Consider the following 18,663-nt stretch of genomic DNA (forward strand, 5'->3'; position numbering starts at 1 on the left):
ATACATGTGAAGTTTTGAATAAGAAGACTAAGGAAGGAGCATAATGCTATCCATATATTCATGCATGGTGGGCGGAAAAAGCGCCATAAAAGCACTCTAGGGTGGGGATCCTTGACAGTTCTGTTTGACGATTCATTTGACACATTTGAATTTGATTTGAAATTTTGTGGATTTGTCAGTCTTTGGGGAGCTTATTTTATGTTATTTATTATTTATTCTACTATTGATAGTTGTATAAAGGTAGTAAATCTAGATGGAAATTGTGGCAGAACTTAAATTAACAGTGACACTATCGCGATTTATCGAAAAAGATTCTAAAATAGTTGGTTGTGTAGCGTGCGGTAGATCTCGGCAAAAATTGACTGAAATAATGGAACAACTTTTCGCTAGTAAGTGACTATATAATATACATACGTGTAGTAAACCGATCATTTATGAAATTCACTTAAATTAACTAAATTATATATTTTTTCTTGCATTTTTGCTTTTATTTACTACTTGTCAAAGAATTTAGATACGTCAATTTGACTTACCTGTTTCAGTAGCGTATCGGATGTTTATGGTTATAAATACTTATATAACTTATCTATTTTTATTAGAATTATATAATTTTATAACAATTTTAATAACTACCGACATTTATTCACAACGTAAAATAAAACAACAAATTATTGAGTCTACCCCACGTCTACCCTACATCATAGTTTTACATTTTTTAAATAAAATTAGAACGACACTGATAAACCGGAATTTAAGTCGGCCATATTTGAGGCCCATCGCGGTGTACCTAAGATTGTTGATATGCTCCTTCCTTAGTCTTCTTATTCAAAGATGTGAAGTTAAATAAAAGCTTATAATTGATAAATTTAAAACTTACCCTCAATTCCGTTTCCAAAAAAAAATTACGAAAAAAAAATCCTCAAAACGCTACAACGCGTAATACTTAAGTAACAGAGCCTAAGTGTACTTTCTCTTTCTTCTGCAATTGAACTATAAATTGTGTAAAAGGAGTAGCTGGATATACCATATTTATGTCTTTAGGAAAAGTATTATATTAAATAACGCACCTTATATTGATATCAAACAAACAATGTGTGGACACAATGGCGTCTGTACCCTTGATCACGCTTATAAATACCCTGAGCCTATAGATGTTTCATAGAAGACGCAACGTGATTGGGTAGATTTGATCATGTGGCAAGATTTTGTAGTGTCGAGTATAGGTTTCATATACGTATACCATATTCCATTTAGATTCCATCTGCTGTAAAAAGTCTAACGATATGATTGGTAGATCTAATCACGTGACTAGATTTTATAGTGTCGAATAAACGTTTCGTATATGTAGTCTATATACCATTTCTATACAATTTATTGATACTGGTTATATACGTTTTTGAAATTCAGTTCTTTTCAATATTTTTATATTGGAGTTCAAATTTCTCAAAAAATCACAAAAGACAGTTTGATGACTTACTATGCCCTTTGTGTCTGAACTTTTCAAAAATTACGATAACTGACTTGGTGCCAAAATCGAAATATTATATACTTAAAATATATGTTTCGAATATACGTTAAAAAGCAGTATAGTAACGTTCAGTATAATAAACGTATATACTAAGATTAACGGAAAATAAAGCCCTTTAATATGCGTATATTATACGTTGCATATAAAAAAGTAATATGAAATACGTATATTATTTATACCTTTAAAAAAATATACGATATTTATACGGAGAGTACGTTTATTAAACGTATATACTCTTGAACGGTGTTGCTTGGGTATTTTAATGGCAAAAAAGTATCGATATATTCACCAGGGACGCGCATATAGCTTATCATTGGAATATTTTTCTAAAAAAAAATGTGCACCACTGACTTTCTTTTCTCTTGTTAGCAAAATTGTGTAGGCCGTTTAATGTCGATTAAAAGTTGTATCTTGATATTTTGTCGATTTCGTAGACCAAACCAAGTCTAATAGCAACCTTCAACATTTTTTAATGTCATTGCTTGACCAAAGTGTTAAATAAGTACTAAGTGATCTTCATAAAAAAATATGAAAAAAAGTTCATATAAACAAGGGTGCGAAATTCTCTGGTTATACGTTGATTTTTTTTTTCAGGCACGTTTCTATGTCCAAATGAGGAAACTTCTTCGATCACCGGAACTTCACAAGTAAAACCGACAGCTGAAACTAGGACACCTTCAGACGATCCGTTACAACGTCCGTATAAAAATGCTAAAGAGTATGTTGCAGTCTTTTGTGCCTCAATAAAGGAGAATTGTGACACGGACAAAGGAAAAACCAGCAGCGAAAGTAGCGAAGAAAACATCTACGGTTTTGTCGAGCTTCCAAAAGATGTTTTACCCAGTACAGATTCGGCAAAACCTGAAAGCATCGAGGATATTAAGAAGGAAATACTAAAAACGGAACCTAGCGGTGCTCCACAAGTGCTTCCGTCGCCTACGCCTCAAAGATGCGCGGTGACGAGAGCAAGTACGAAAAACGCGAACTCTGGATCGAATGTGAGAAAGCGTTCTGATCCCTATTCTGACGAACTGTATCAGTACAACATGGAGGGCGCTGTAGGAAAACCGCGTCGCGTTGGCAACGACGAATACAGTCCGTTCGACAACTGGAGCGACGAAAGCGGAGACGTTGTCAGGTGAGACGTGTAGTACAGGTATTGAATTAAGATATTAAGGAAGGATTCTGTTTGACATTTCAATTGACACATTTAGATTTGATTCCTAAACTACGGTAAAGAGCGGTTCCTGAAAAACATCGGTTTGATACGGATCGGTTTGGGAAAATACTGGAAACGTCAAATGTTGACGTTTTCTAAATTTCAATATCTCTATTATAAAATGTATCTTTTATGCATTTTTAATGTACCTATTCTCTGCTTTTACGTTTGCTTCTTTTCAATGGAGTTTAATAGTGAAAAGTACTTTATTAATAAACTGTTAAACTCGTTAGACAGCTCAAGCGAAGATTTGCAGGTTCAATATTAAAACAGATCAATAATAAATAAACAAATCTAATCAATATTTATATTTTTATACCTTACAAAACATTCACGATTACTTGTCTTGTTTTTCATGTTTTCTTTAAATATTCCTGACTTTAAGAAACAATGGCTGCATAGCAAGTTTAAATGGTCCTAAAAAGTCATTCTATTTAGTTAATGAAATTTATTTACCTTTACTGCCTACCTCCATTGCTTTTGGATGTAAATACAAAAAAAATATTACAAATTTTAGAAATTAAATGAGAATTTCACTGGAACTTCCAATATTTGCTTGATTTCTGTCACATAAATGACATTGATTGACAAACAAAACCAGAAAAACCAGCCTCCTCGCGCTGGTTAGTTTGATGACAGTTATAATCGAATTTTTCAGGAACCGTGTTCCGTAATAAGAAAACTTTCAGGAAACCGATAGAAACGGAACATAAAACCATAACCAAGGTAAGCAACGGAGTACACCCTAAAATTTTGCGGATTTGTTGTGATTTTCTAACTTATTTTATGTTATTTATTATTTATTCTACAATTAATTGGTTCAGTTAGGTAGGAGGTAGCTGATCTAGAAGGATATTATATCAGAACCTAAATTTAACGTGGACATTGCGAATTCCAGAAAAAGACTGGATCCTGAAATTCCGAGATCCCGGTGTATGAAAATTGTATTGTAAGATTGGAAACGCCATTACCAATTATAGAATAAATAGTAAATAACCTGAATACATAGATATCGGTATTATATACATAACACACAGCGCTCGGTACGGCAGAAATTAGAACTAGAAACCATATGTATCGATATTTTTACTTACAGTATACATTCCTAATATAGGTTAGGCAAAGAACCAACTCCTGCTCTTCCCAATGGCGGTCGTATTTCCGTGGTTTCGGCAAATCAAGCGCCGCCACCTAGTATCCTCAAGGTTAAAGCGGAACCGGACGGCAGAGCATCGAAATCGAAACGGAAAGCGCCCAGCTCTAATAACTCTAACTCTCCCAGCTCTAATAACAGGAGACGCACTATCCATGTGCCGGTAAGCGCGGTAAGTATCGATTTTTTTGCTTTTATACACTTCAGAGCATAATTTTACCTAGAGTGATCCTCAATTATTTGTCGATAAACGCGTCACGTTTTTTATAGGGTGTTGCTGCGCATGGCCAAATTAATCTTAAGTCGAGTTCATACGCATCTGCGTCTGTGCGTCGTTGATCGTTCCGTCATTCCAGTCATATTGAAATTTGATCTGTGTTTTTTGAATAAACCTATAAAATAGACTAAAAACAGCGACAGACGACGCATGACGTGATTTGTATACAGGGTTGTTCACCACATACGACACGGAGTATTGTAGCTAAACGATTAGATTTTTACAAATTGTAAGTTTTGGGTTCATTGAAGGACTACTAGAGATACGATTTAAAAATATTTTTACAAAATACAGAGTGTCCCAAATAAGTAAAAAAATATTATAGTTGTATTTTTTTAAATGGAACACCCCGTATATTATTCTATTTTAGGATTCTACGATCGAAATAAAGGTAAATTTGATTAAGGTTTATCACACTTAAACCTTACCGTTTTTGAAATATTTTCAATTTTATGAAATTGCACTAAAAATTTTAAGGCTTCATTTCTCCAAGGGTATCAAAGTTTTTAATGCTAAGATTAGATATTGTGTTGCAATAATAAAAATTTTACTGCTTTATACAGAGTGTCCAAAAATTTATATTAAATAATTACTAGCTTTAAACGGCAATAACTTGGTTAATTTAAATAGAACACCCTATATATTTTACCTGAATCAGATGCACAATTTAATTGTCTATCAAATTGTATTATACCATTTTTTACCTATCTCTTCAAGTTTTCGTAGAAAATGCATTTTCTTAAAATTTAGACCTCATTTATCACTATACCCATGGAATATTGACATTTCAGATTTTTTTATAGCACCATATATGTACAAAATGTACAGGTGGTAAATATTGCAAGCTCATTGGCATACAAAAAAAACTATTTAAATCTTTGTAAAAGTGTATACCAATTAATTATACCACCAATATTTCCGACCAAAAACATCAAAAATTAGTTAATTACATACTTTTAAATTGTTTTAATTAATAAAGTATTCTAAATAAATGTGGATTTGGCCCAGAAATCAATATAAAAATAAGTTATGAAAATGAACGTCTCTGTTTTTATAAATAAGCATTCGTCAAAAAATGTAATAAAATTTATAAGGTGTTACTTTTTACCACACTATCTAATACACACACAAAATTCAGTTTTTTAGTATTTGGAGCAATTATTATTAATCAACGTAAACAGTCAATTAATGTAGTTTGAATACTGCGATCATATTAATTGGTCCTCTTTAACAAAAAAATATTTAAACAGTTTTTTTATTTTTTTAATTAAATAAGCCACTATATCGACAATTTTAGTATCTGTACCCTTTGAAAATTTGTTACATCTTTAAAAATAAGCTAAAATGTCAATATTCCATGGGTATAGTGATAAATGAGGTCTAAATTATAAGAAAATGCATTTTCTATGAAAACTTGAAGAGATGGGTAAAAAATGGTATAATACAATTTGATAGACAATTTCATTGTTCATCTGATTCACTTAAAATATATAGGGTGTTCCATTTAAATTAAACAAGTTATTGCCGTTTAAAGCTAGTAATTATTTAATATGAATTTTTGGACACTCTGTATAAGGTAGTAAAAGTTTTATTATTGCAACACAATATCTGATCAATAAATAATCTTCAGTAAATATTTAGTATTAAAAACTTTGATACCCTTGGAGAAATGAAGCCTTAAAAATTTTACTGCAACTTCATAAAATTGAAAATATTTCATAAACGGTAAGGTTTAAGTGTGATAAACCTTAATCAAATATACCTTTATTTCAATCATAGAATCCAAAAATAGAATAATATGCAGTGTGTTCCATTTAAAAAATACAACTGTAATATTTTTTACTTATTTGGGACACTCTGTATCTTTTTATCTATTTGGGACACTCTGTAATATTTTTAAATTGTAGCTCTAATAGTCGTTCAATGAACCCAAAACTTACAATTTGTAAAAATCTAATCGTTTAGTTACAATACTCCGTGTCGTATGTAGTGAACAACCCTGTATAAACCCATCCGTAATTAACTTATAAAAATTAGATTTTTTTTAGTGAAAAAGGTGGATTGGTATCATTTGCCATGGTTTGCCTTTTTTCTGTCACCGTCTGTCGAAATCTTCTCTGAGCCGCTGTACAGACTATAAGTTGAAGGCTTTCACGGCCATGCACGACGGATTTTTTTATGTGTTTGTTAACTTGCTTTTTACTGTAGGTAGCTAAGACATCTTTAGCCATTCAGATGGAAGAAAAAATTCGAAATTCAAGTCGATCAATCGAAATACTGTCGTTCATGTTCAAGAATTCACCATCCGATAACGATAAAAGCAAATCTAATAAAGGTACGTCATTTCACTTCACATCACTAAGGTCGTTCCTTTCTAATTTTTCAGGGCGAAATTATTAACGAACCGACGACCCTTCAAGAAAAAAAACCGACTAACTTAAATAATTATTTTAGTAATTTGTATTTGCCTAATAGTAGTAGTAGTAGTAGTAGTAGTAGTTCAAATGTACGGTTACAAAACTTAAACTTGCCAGTTTACAATCACTTACCGTATCCTAATCCATCTAACTTGTATTGCGACAATTTACAAAGTTCAAGCAATCTATTTTCTTCTCACATAAAATCAGAAATCGAACAGTCGAATAGTCAGGAGAAAATCATAAAAAGTGAAGAGTTTGGCGCAATCACGAAGACAATAAGCGACTCGAACGCCGTTCTATACCCAGACAGCGTGTTTTGTACGGACACGGAAAATCTGAACTACCTCAATGCAGTGTTGCCGGCGCCAGTTCCCCAACTCGCGACGGACAGTCTGTTCCAAGACCACCTGATGCCAAGTATCGGGAATTTTGTTAGTTCAGAAGAACCCGCTTATCTCGGCCAGAACCTCGATAACAATCCAGTTTATCCACACGGAATGGGCCAGTTGCACGGAGATTCTAAGGTAGCTTATCATCCTCAAACGACGATGTACTCTTACCATCCGACTCCCGTGCCGGAAGTCACTCAAAATGTTATGTCACAGAATCCCCAACCTGTAAACGAATGTACGAAAAAGATGCCCTTTAAGAAACGCAAACCGTACGAAGAACACAAGATGAACGAAGTCGTCAAACCCGAATCATATCGCGTTTATGAAGATATATCGTACCCGGCCAAACGCCAGATGTCTATCGCCGATCTACAGCGATCCATATCGTCGGATTTTCACCGGGTCGATCGGTTTCCTACTCAGATCAAAACGCCCGCGGCCAGAAAACTGTATCCCGAAGGCACTTGTCATTGTACGAACGATCGCCACCGCGAAGGGTACCAGCAACACGACTGCAACAAATCGTCGAATTTTTTCGCGCGTATTTTCATCGACAGGCCTAGAGAGCGCTCGCCGAACTGTGCTTGTAACAAGATGAGCTTGACGATCGAAACGGGGCACAGGTGCAGCCATACGCCCGAGAACGATGGACAATCGCCTCAGAATTACAAGCGACACGCGCCCGTGTTGCAGTCGGTCCCCAACAACGTTCAGAGACCCCCAGATAGGAGGGAGGAACCGGTGTACGAGCCTAAACCTAAACGTAGCAGGAAAGCGCCCGAGGTTTCTGAACCCAAAAGGAAGAGGGGTAGGCCTAGGAAGAATCCCAATTAGAAGATCGTAAAAACGAAGAATATCGAAGAAATCATCGGAAGACGATTGAATATTTTGAATTATTTTGTTTTTAAAATATACAATTCCTTCCTTTAAAAAAAACTTTTAAGAGATATTCGTGCATCAGTATTAATAATATTAATCTTATTTCAGTATTTTTATTCGTTCTAAATAATAATACCGATAACTATATGGCTGTGCATTTAGTCTTTTTTTTTTGAAAACCTCACAGAAGATTGCTATTACTCGAAGATGGTTATTGCTGCGAAGATACTGAAGATCTGCGTTTATTTTTGGTCTACTTGAACGATTGAAAACTATAAATGCTAATTAAAGAAGAAGAAAATCGTTACAAAGAATATTTTAACTAGTTAAAAATGGCTACTATATATGAAGTGATCGTATTTTCGATATATGTTTGACTTATATTTTTCACACTGTCTTTTAAATTATGTGTTATATTATTGAAAAAAGAACGATTAACGAAGAGATCGAAGCTTCTTCATACCGAATAGAAATTAAAATGTAATAGCTGTTTAAATGTAAAAGGGAATAACCGAATTTTCTTTTTTAAGGCGCAAAAGTTATTGAAGTTAGCAAAGGTGTGAATCACAGCATTCAACAGGCGAATCAGAGGAAACGGCAACGAAGTAAGTTTATTTATTTTACTATTTTTTTGCAGCTTCATTTAACAAAAAGATTAAGAGGAAAAAGTATGCCTTCCTGTCGTATACAGGGTGGTCCGAATTGTATTCCGGAAACTTCGGCAGCATATTCTGCGGATAAAAATAAGTAAAAAAGTTCGTATAAATGTATGTATGAACTTTTTATTTTTTTAAATTAATCATAAATTTTTCTTCGAAAAAATGGGGATAAAACAGTGTAGCGTTTTTTAAACAACTACCACTGCGAACGGCAGCTTTTCATCGGAGAGCAGTCGTGGATAAGGTATTTCACTGGAAAGAAAATTAATCAGTAATAATTAACAAAAGATATATAGATATTGGGCGCCAGGCATGTACAGAGAAAGAAAACACAGTTGTATAATACTTAAAACTAATGACTATATTTATTCATGACGTTCTTTGCTGATACATGACATTGTAGAGTTCTAGTAAATATACAGTGGTTATATGTCAAAGAAAGTGGTGGTAAGAGTCGTACTAAATATCAATGAAAACAACTACGATAAAATACAGGACATGTAAAGTTTAAGAGAAAATATGAAATGTAGCATTACTTTAATTAATTTGATATATTCCATATGATGCTAAATCGAAGATGTTACACCTGTAGATTCTAGAATCTATGTTTGATTATCCATCTATTAAAATAGTGCAATAATATCTATAAAAGTAATACCATTACAAGATGTAATGCAATGAAACCTAAGATCTAAATTATATTTTAAAGATTATATCGACATGAATGTTCTTAACAATCTAACCACTGAACATAGTCTGTACGATATTACTTAAGATGTACGTTATTGTTTAAGACTGAAAATGTTTTAGATGTTAAATGTAAAACTAGAACTTAAATATACACGTAGCTGTTTTTTTTATTTAACCTTGCTTCAAACAGTAGCAGCGTGAGGTGGTCTAGCATCTCTGTACTGTCTGTCGGCGATCCTGTTGGCCAAAACAACAAAAGGGGCCAGATTGAGGACACCATAAATCACTACAGCCGTAGCTACTGACTAGGCTTAGAAATGGGAGTGAAGCAGCATGGGACTCAAGCTACATCCACGCTGTGGCACTTAGATGTAAGAAAAAATCGTTCTTACTGGGGACACTCGTCCACAGGACATCTGTACATAAGATAATGTCTGTACACAAGGCACTACCCGTACCTTGGAAATAGTCCGTACCTTGGACCCTAAAAATATGAAACTCTTGTTTAAAACCAAACAAGATCTTATAAACAAAATGAACCTACCTCGAATTACTTCCGAGGGCTCACTAAATAATAAAGAACCTGTCCTTCCTTCCATGTGACATTCTGGAGGACAAAAGAAAAGGGACGCCAACGTGCCAGCAAAATACAATTACAAGTTAGGTTGGGGCATCCGCAACTCTACCCTAAAAATACGCAGTAATAGTAACGAATCTAAAAGGATAATATCTCATCTTTACCTGTAGCTTCGAAATAGCAGCTGATTCAGATTATACAGCAAGATTTAAATAATCACCATTTCTCAAAAACTGGGACTAATGGCGTCTGACAGGCCAAACGTTCAAACCAAAAGTGAAGTAAATCACAGAGAGTTGACAGAAGCGACGTTGACAGCGCGCGCCTCCACAGAGCGATAACAGGGTTGTGTCAAACGAAAACAGGGTTGTGGACTAGAGAACGTAAAAATTCGTCAAATAAATCATCAGGCCCGAACGATACGGAACCGGGTGACGATATGCCAGACATCATATATTATATATAAAAAAGACATGTAACGAACTAAAAACGTTACAACAGTTTCTGTTGAACTTTTGACACAAAAAAATTTCAAATTTATGATTTCAGACTAATAACTATTTAGTCAACATGTTTAATTTATGTCAATTACGACCGGTATTGATAATTTCGATTCCAAATATCTTGAGACCCATTACTCGTAGCGATTTTTACCAAGAGACCTTTTCTATGTAAAAAAAGTCGTAAATGTATATTTTTTTACTCGGTCGTTTTATACAGGTACGGACGCATAAGCATTTTAGGACATACATTTATACGATTTTTTTTACTGACTTATCTACAGAATATGCTGTCGAAGTTTCCTGAATACAGTTCGGACCACCCTGTATACGTAGTTGTACCGGGTGAGTCAACGATAAAGTCCATTATCTCATTTGCTTCGAGATTTACAAGAAAATATTAAATATAAAAGTTATAGGGACAGTTAAGATACACATTGTAAAATTATTATAGAGTATACAGGGCGCTTCAAAAAAGTGTGGCGAATATAACATATGTTTTTTAAATGCAACACCCTGTTTTTATTTTATTTTATTTTTAGATTTTGCGTAAAATTCCATAATTCTTTTATATATAATGTTATACAGGGTGTCTCAGAAATAAGTGCAAGTATTTTAACTGGTAGTATATTTCGATCCTAGAAACACGCCTACGAGTTTTTTTTGCGAAAAAAAAATTGTTGGAAATTTAAACTTTCTTGACATTTTCCGGGAAATTTTAAAAAACTTTTTAGTGCCACTTGTTTATTCATCTGATATTTCTCTACAGTGTATCTAAACGTTGCAATGTTTAATCACGATCCTGCACAAACCACTCAACGTAAGAAGCTCAGTTTTGGCATACAAGTTGATTCTAGGGTGTAGAGGTTTGATAAGAAGGGATTTTTCGAAATTCCAAGAGGGTGAAACCACCACTCAAATATTACAATATTTTTTATTTAAAAAACGGTCAAGTTTCCGAAAAAACGCTTAAACACGTATATTTTATTTTGTTTTTTTACATATTTTAAGATTTTTTAAAAATGTATACAGGGTGTTTCGAAAAATCTGGTCATTGATTAATCACAATAAAAACGCTGGTTTTTGGAAAACAGATTGACTTTAGGGTGTAGAGGTTCGATAAGAAGGGATTTTTCGAAACTCGAATTCTATGGGGTGAAACCGCCCCTCAAATATTAGAATATTTTTTATTTAAAAACCGGTGAGTTTTTCGCAAAAACTATTAAACACGTATATTTTATTTTGTTGTTTTACATATTTTAAGATTTTTTTAAAATTTATACAGGATGTTTCATAAAATATGACCATTGAGTAATCACGATTCTGCTTAAACTGCTTGACATTTAAAGCTGGTTTTTGGCAAACGGAGTAACTGTGGGGTGTAGAAGTTCGATAAGAAGGGGTTTCTCGAATCTCAAATTCCAAGAGGATGAAAACGCCCCTCAAATATTACAATATTTGTTATTTAAAAAACGGTTAGTCTTTCGGGAAAACGCTTGGACACGCATAATTTATTTTGTTTTTTTACATATTTTGAAATTTTTTAAAAAATCATACAGGGTGTTTCAAAATGTTGGGTAATTTCTTAACCACGATTCTGCTTAAACTGCTTGACGTAAAAAGCTTATTTTTGGCAAACGGATTTTTCGAAAGTCAAATTCCAACGAGATGAAACTACCTCTCAAATATTACCAAGTTATATAATAATATCGCCATATTGTTTTTTCTCATGCTGACATAAATGTGAGAAAATTTTATCCAGTTTGTATGTTAATGGAAATTCTTGCTTTGCTTTATCATCACCATTACAAATGATTAATTCGACGCGAACGAAGTCGCGGGTACACGCTAGTTAGTTACTAATAATTCTAGAAAAAAAACACATTAATTATTTTTAGTACTTGCCCTTTCAATGAAAACTTATCAAAACCACCGAATATTAACTTAAACATTATCTTTATGACATTTACGAAAATCTTTGTTATGCTGCAAAATAACTTTATTTTGGAATAAATTTAATAAAATGATTCATCATAATACATGTTTCACTCAACAATTTTAAATACGTATTTTGTTTTTTCGGTATTTTTTCGATGTATTTCGACAATGCCATGGACAGCCCAACCGTCGGTCAAGAGTTCACGAGTGCCGCTTGTCAACTGGTTCTTTGAACCGCCGCGCCACCGGCGCCGTGGCGAGCTTGCGTCATGCGACGATATTAAACGACGTTGCCGTACTTACAACAATTTCAAATTCAAGACATTCAAAGCCACCAAATTCGTATTAAATTTTAAAAATAAAACAGAGAAACATGAAAGGAAACAAACAAAACACAAATGGACTGATTATTGATAAGGTCACAAAAAAGAAATTTCTAAAATGTTTATCGTAATTCAGAATTCAATATATCGAAAACAGCCCGACGAATAAGTAGTTGAAATTCATAAATATATTTTGAACACCCTGTAGCATATAACTAAAATATTTTTACATATATCTTTTTCTTCATCTTTATAAATTTCTCCTACCAAATTTTAGTTGTCCAACTTTGGAAACAATGGCATCACTGACAATTTTTTACCACACTGCAATCTAACGTTTGTTTAAACAAAATGTGTATCTTGACCTTCCCTATAACTTTTATATTTATTTTTTTTTGTAAACCTCGAAACAAATGAGATAATGGACTTTACTCTATCGTTGACTCACCCTGTACATACACTATAGGCCAGTAAGCGAGAATAAAAATAGGGTATTACCTCCGAATTCTGGACACCCGCACTGATTGACGTGCAATTTTAACAGTGAATAGAGATATATGTAAGAAACAAAAGTTACATAGTAGCGATGTGTGCTTTCACCCTGGGGGGTAAGTGCCACCCCTTCTCGGGGGTGAAAAATAAATCACCCATTTTAATTGCAGAAATCAATAAAGGGATGAATTCTAAGCAAAAAATGTTAGATCTTTTTAGAAAATTAAAAAAAGACCTAAGTTTTCTGTAAGTCAAAAAAAGACCTAAGTTTTCTGTGAGCTTACAACTCTGACTGTATATTAATTGCATTTATTGTAAGTGTTTGCATGGATTAACTATACATCTGCATCTAGAGTAATCGCAAAACAAGTTCCGATGCACGTGATCAACTTTGAGTGACAAGCGATGGCGACAGCGCTGCCAGATTGTGATGGATTTATGAGATGAATCTTAATTTAAAATTGACAAACAATATATTTATTATATCATTTTTAAAGAGTTTTACATTTTATTTTTAATTCAATAACTAATATTTTAGTAATTAATTGATTTATTTGTTTTATAGCTTGTTTTACTTATTACATATTGGCAAAAACTAGTTCATTATGAAGATTATTCTAAGCGTTATTATGGGTTATTTATTTATTTATTGATGTACATCTTACAACACCATAAGTGGTAATAAGTAAGAGGGTGTTATTAATGCACAAACTAACAATCACAGAATTTAATAAAAACAAACGTAGAAATAACTTTGAAAGTGGTGTAATGTGCTTATCAATCAAACTTACTTCTCTGACTGCAGTCAAGGGTAATAAAGGACGTTTATCGTCACGTTTTCGTTCAAAATAGTTTATCAGGAAAGCTACCAGCTTTTTGCTTCGACAGTTTAAATGCTCAGGCAAATTTTCAACAAACAATTTCAAGAAATGCAATACAAAAACTCGAAAATTTAGTTCTTAAATGAACGGTTTGTGCTTAAAAGTACAATTTTTAAAAAAATACTATGAAAATAGGCAAAAAAAACGAGAATTACTCCCAAAGATTCAACAACACGACATTATACAAAATAATGACTGACATTAGGATAATTGTCAAATAATAAACGAAAACCTTGCTGAAAACGGCGCAATGTGACCAACATAGCGATAATAAAATTCGGTTCAAACTAATTTTTGCAGCTTAAATCTAAATAAAATATCTGTTACAATCATTTGCTCTATAAAGTAAAATGAAGAGCTGCTCGGTATCTTAATTTAAACATTTTTGCCAAAATTTCATTTAGTAAGATTTATAGACTTTAATGTCAATGTCAATATGATTGATGACATGCCTGGGAAAATGTTTTGCGATTGAACAACATTTTGAACAGCTTAGATGATGGTGTGAGGTGTCTTTAGCCTCGGTTTCCTACAAAGCGGCCCTTTTCACCAACGAGTACCACGGCCGGGCTTTACAAGTAACATTAAATACGGTGCGTTAAGATACTGCGGCCAAAAAACGCGCTTAAAAACGCATTTTAGCGGCGTAGCTCGCTTTGTAGGAAACAGAGGCTTTTACCATTTTTACGGTAGTAGCAGTCCTCATAGCTTTATTTTTTATTTAATTTTTGTTTATTTTTAAGCAGAGTCTGATAAGAAGTCGCCCACAAAAAGAACACATGGTACGTAGAAGTTATTAAGAAATTTCATTTATGGTAGGTTTGTTCCAACACAGATATTTGGTCCGTTCTAGAACGGCAATTGGGATTGCCTACTTCGTACGCACCGAATTTGTACGCATGTGTCGACTAGGACAGTTCTCTTACTATACCAAAGTTAAATGCCGGTTGGAACGGTGTTTGAACTGATTTTAGAATCAAATTCGTAACCTAATTTTTAATTATTAATATATAGAATGTTCAGCCATCGTTCAGCGTCACATCTGTCGAACTCTCTCAATCGCTTGCCAACCAGATGAAAAAGATTGGTGACGTCATTACGGCATGTCGTAAATTACTTCGGTGTATTCCGTTGTTTACCTTGGTTATGGTTTTATGTTCCGTTTCTATCGGTTTCCTGAAAGTTTTCTTATTACGGAACACGGTTCCTGAAAATTTCGGTTATAACTGTCACCAAACTAACCAGCGCAAGAAGGCTGGTTTTTCTGGTTTCAATCAAGCAAATATTGGTTCAAGCCTTTGAATAAGAAGACTAAGGAAGGAGCATAATGCTATCCATGTATACATGCATGGTGGGCGGAAAAAGGACTCTAGGGTGGGGATCTTTGACAGTTCTGTTTGACGATTCATTTGACACATTTGAATATGATTTGAATTTGATTTGAAATTTTGTGGATTTGTTAGTCTTTGCGGAGCTTATTTTATGTTATTTATTATTTATTCTACTACTGATAGTTGTATAAAGGTAGTAAATCTAGATGGAAATTGTGGCAGAAGTTATAGTTCAGTCATTGGGGATCAAAAAAAGAGCCTGCTTGGAAAAAAGTCCGGAAGTTTTGAAACTTTGCAGGTTTGTAGGTTTTGGGGTCCCTAACTAAAATCCATAAAATGGACATTTCCAGACTTGCCGCCGGCGCCGCCATCTTGCCAAGATGGCGCCCAAAATCGGTATTTTGTAAATATCTCGAAAACTATGCGTTTTTTGCAAAAATTTGAAGAGAGCAAAATTAAAGAGAATAAAATTTCCATTAAAAATTCATATGAAAAAATCATCATTAAAGTCAACCGTTCAGGCACAAAATCCCTGGAAATTTTACAATTTTGCGTAAAGTACGATATACATACTATAGTTGATTTTCCGAAATCAAATATCGATTAGTGTTCACTAAAACTAGTTTTAGTTTAATTTCTTCAATTTTGTCATGAAACAGTGGCGTATCATTAATTCGCTCATTAATTTATGAATAATTAATTGTCGTGCTGGACAGCATTCATTGCGAACTTACCACCAGGTTCAGCATTGGTCTGGTTGTACCAAACTGTGTCGAAAAAAATGCCGAAGAATCGGGTTGGAAGAAAACAAAAACAGGCATTACTACAGTCACAACGTTGAGAGATCCAGCTCCAAAATCCCTAGTGGCATTTTTATCCTGTAAATACAAAACCAACAACCAGTGGCGGATACTAAAATCCATAAATTGAGTTAAATATTATGCTTTTGGGTTAAAAATGGCGACCTAAAAAGCATATTCTACATTATTTTTTGTTTGGGCCCCCCCCTAAAATAAATTCCTGTATCCGCCCCTGCCAACAACTGTGGTAAAGCCACAAATGCCTGCGGATGCAGAAAAGCAGGATTAAAATGTTCAATGATTTGTACATACTGCAATGGGAAATCCTGTGACAACGTCACTGAAGTGTCACTCGACGAATCGGATGAAGAAGGGTTGGACTTGCCTATAGATATCCCTCTGGCGGCTGAAGATGAAGAGTTGGACGTATTGAGAGACCACCCTGATGAGCCCAGCACAGCAGACACGATCGACTTTGACATCAATGAGCCAGATCCGTCGGGCTTGTGCAGATAAGTTAAGGTTTTTAATTTACCTAGGGGAGTAGGCCTCCGAGGAGACCACGTTAAAATAAACGCGCCATATACTTCACCTCTTGGGTTGTGTGGAAACAAGTACACATTTTTAATTATTAAGTTAATTATTCATAAATTAATGAGCTAATTAATGATACGCCACTGTTTCATGACAAAATTGAAAAAGAAACTAAACTAAAACTAGTTTTAGTGAACCCTAATCGACATTAGATTTCGGAAAATCGACTATACATAATATATCAGATTTTACGCAAAATTGTAAAATTTCCAGCGATTATGTGCCTAAACGGTTGACTTTAGCGAAAATTTTCATAAAAAAATTTTCATTTTTTATAGGAAATTTTATTCTCTTTAATTTTGCTTCAAGTTTTCGCGAAAAACACATAGTTTTCGATATATTCACAAAATACCGATTTTGGGCGCCATCTTGGCAAGATGGCGGCGCCGGCGGCAAGTCTGGAAATGTGCATTTTATGGATTTTAGTTAGGGACCCCAAAACCTATAAACCTGCAAAGTTGCAAAACTTCCGGACTCTTTTCCAAGCAAAAATCCCCAATGACTGAACTATTAAATTAACAGTGACATTATCGCGATTTATCGAAAAAGACTCTAAAATAGTTGGTTGTGTAGCGTGCGGTAGATCTCGGCAAAAATCGAGTGAAATAATGGAACAACTTTTCGCTAGTAAGCGACTATACAGGGTGTCCCAGAAATAAGTGCAGATATTTTAACTGGTAGTATAGTTCAACCCCAGAAACACGCCTATGAGGTTTTTTTTGCGAAAAAAAAATGTTGAAAATTTAAAATTTTTCTTGACATTTTCCGGGAAATTTGAAAAAACTTTTTAGTGCCTCAATTTGACTTACCTGCTTCAGTAGCGTATCGGATGTGTATGGTTATAAATAATTATTATAACTTATCTATTTTTATTAGAATTTTATATTTTTATAACAATTTTAATAACTACCAACATTTATTCACAACGTATATATATATAAACGGGATTTGGTTTAAGTATTTAATACTCATTTCCAACTACAGCCTATTGCTGCCTTCCCGTTACCCTACGCCACACATCTCGATTTAGAGCGTCATCAGCTTCTAGGTTACGAGCTTCCATTGCTTCCGTAACCGTTCCGTTCCAGGATTTTCTAGGTCTACCTCTCTTTCTTCTGCCCTGGGGAGTCCATTGAAAAACTCTTTTTGGCCACCTGTTCTCCGGCATACGCAGAACATGTCCAAACCATTTTAAGCTGGATTTTTTCGATTCGATCCAGTACTGTCTCCTCCGATGCATTCATGATACGCCTGACCTCGATGTTTGTCTTTTTTTCCATCCTAGATATACCTGCACTTCTTCTAAGATAGTCCATTTCAACAACTTGGATTTTGCGCTTCGCGTCACTCAGAGTCCATAGCTCTGAACCATAGCAAAGAACTGACTCCGCCAATGTTCGTCCAAGTCTCTTTTTAGTTGTTGCAGATAAGTTTCGGTCCCACCAGAGGCTGTTAAGACATCCAATAACTTGTTTGCTCTTCTGAATTCGGGTTTGTATTTCTTCTTTGCCCAAACCCTCGTTGTTGATAGTAGCACCCAGGTATTTAAATTTGTCTACTTGTTGAATCTGGACGTTATCATTAATGAAGACTTCAAAACAAGTGTTGGAATTGACAGCTAAGTATTCGGTCTTCTTTAGACTAACCTGAAGTCCCCATTTGTTGTATACTTGATAAAGCCTCTTAGTCATGAACTCTAGATCGTATGAGTCCTGCGCAATCACGACCTGATCGTCTGCAAAGCTCAGGGTAAATAGTGTGTTGTCCCCAATGGGTATTCCCATACCTTGATATTTCGTCTTCCATTCCCTAAGGGCTAATTCGACGTAAGCGTTGAAGATCAGAGGAGATAAGCTGCATCCTTGTCGCAACCCTTTTGTGGTGTTAATTGGATTAGATAGCCTGTGTCCTATCTTAACGTACGATTCATTTTCTTTATATAGCTATTTTATTATCTTAAGCAAAGGTCTATCTACTTCTAAGATATTCAATACTTCCCATATCTTGCTG

At 34.3% G+C, this 18,663-nt stretch overlaps 1 protein-coding gene across 9 annotated transcripts in view; it reads left to right on the forward strand.

The window, feature by feature from the left end:
- Window positions 1–18,663, forward strand: part of LOC115890194 — a 104,698-nt gene that overhangs the window by 66,455 nt on the left and 19,580 nt on the right. For 5 of the 9 annotated variants that reach the window (XR_004051589.1, XR_004051591.1, XR_004051593.1 and 2 more), the window contains 4 exons: window positions 2,123–2,666; window positions 3,862–4,072; window positions 6,564–8,473; window positions 14,672–14,710. Coding sequence is in view for 3 of the 9 variants with exons in the window: in XM_030910354.1 (XP_030766214.1) it covers window positions 2,123–2,666; window positions 3,862–4,072; window positions 6,386–6,512; window positions 8,399–8,473; window positions 14,672–14,710 (996 nt within the window). In the remaining 6 variants the exon portion in view is untranslated. Of the gene's footprint in view, window positions 1–2,122; window positions 2,667–3,861; window positions 4,073–6,225; window positions 6,513–6,563; window positions 8,474–14,671; window positions 14,711–18,663 lie in introns of those variants that run through there. The other 4 variants (XM_030910354.1, XM_030910355.1, XR_004051590.1 and 1 more) reach the window with 4 other exon arrangements.

Source organism: Sitophilus oryzae, unplaced genomic scaffold, assembly GCF_002938485.1.
Source record: "Sitophilus oryzae breed Bouriz unplaced genomic scaffold, Soryzae_2.0 scaffold_85_pilon_pilon, whole genome shotgun sequence".
Taxonomy (NCBI): domain Eukaryota; kingdom Metazoa; phylum Arthropoda; class Insecta; order Coleoptera; family Curculionidae; genus Sitophilus; species Sitophilus oryzae.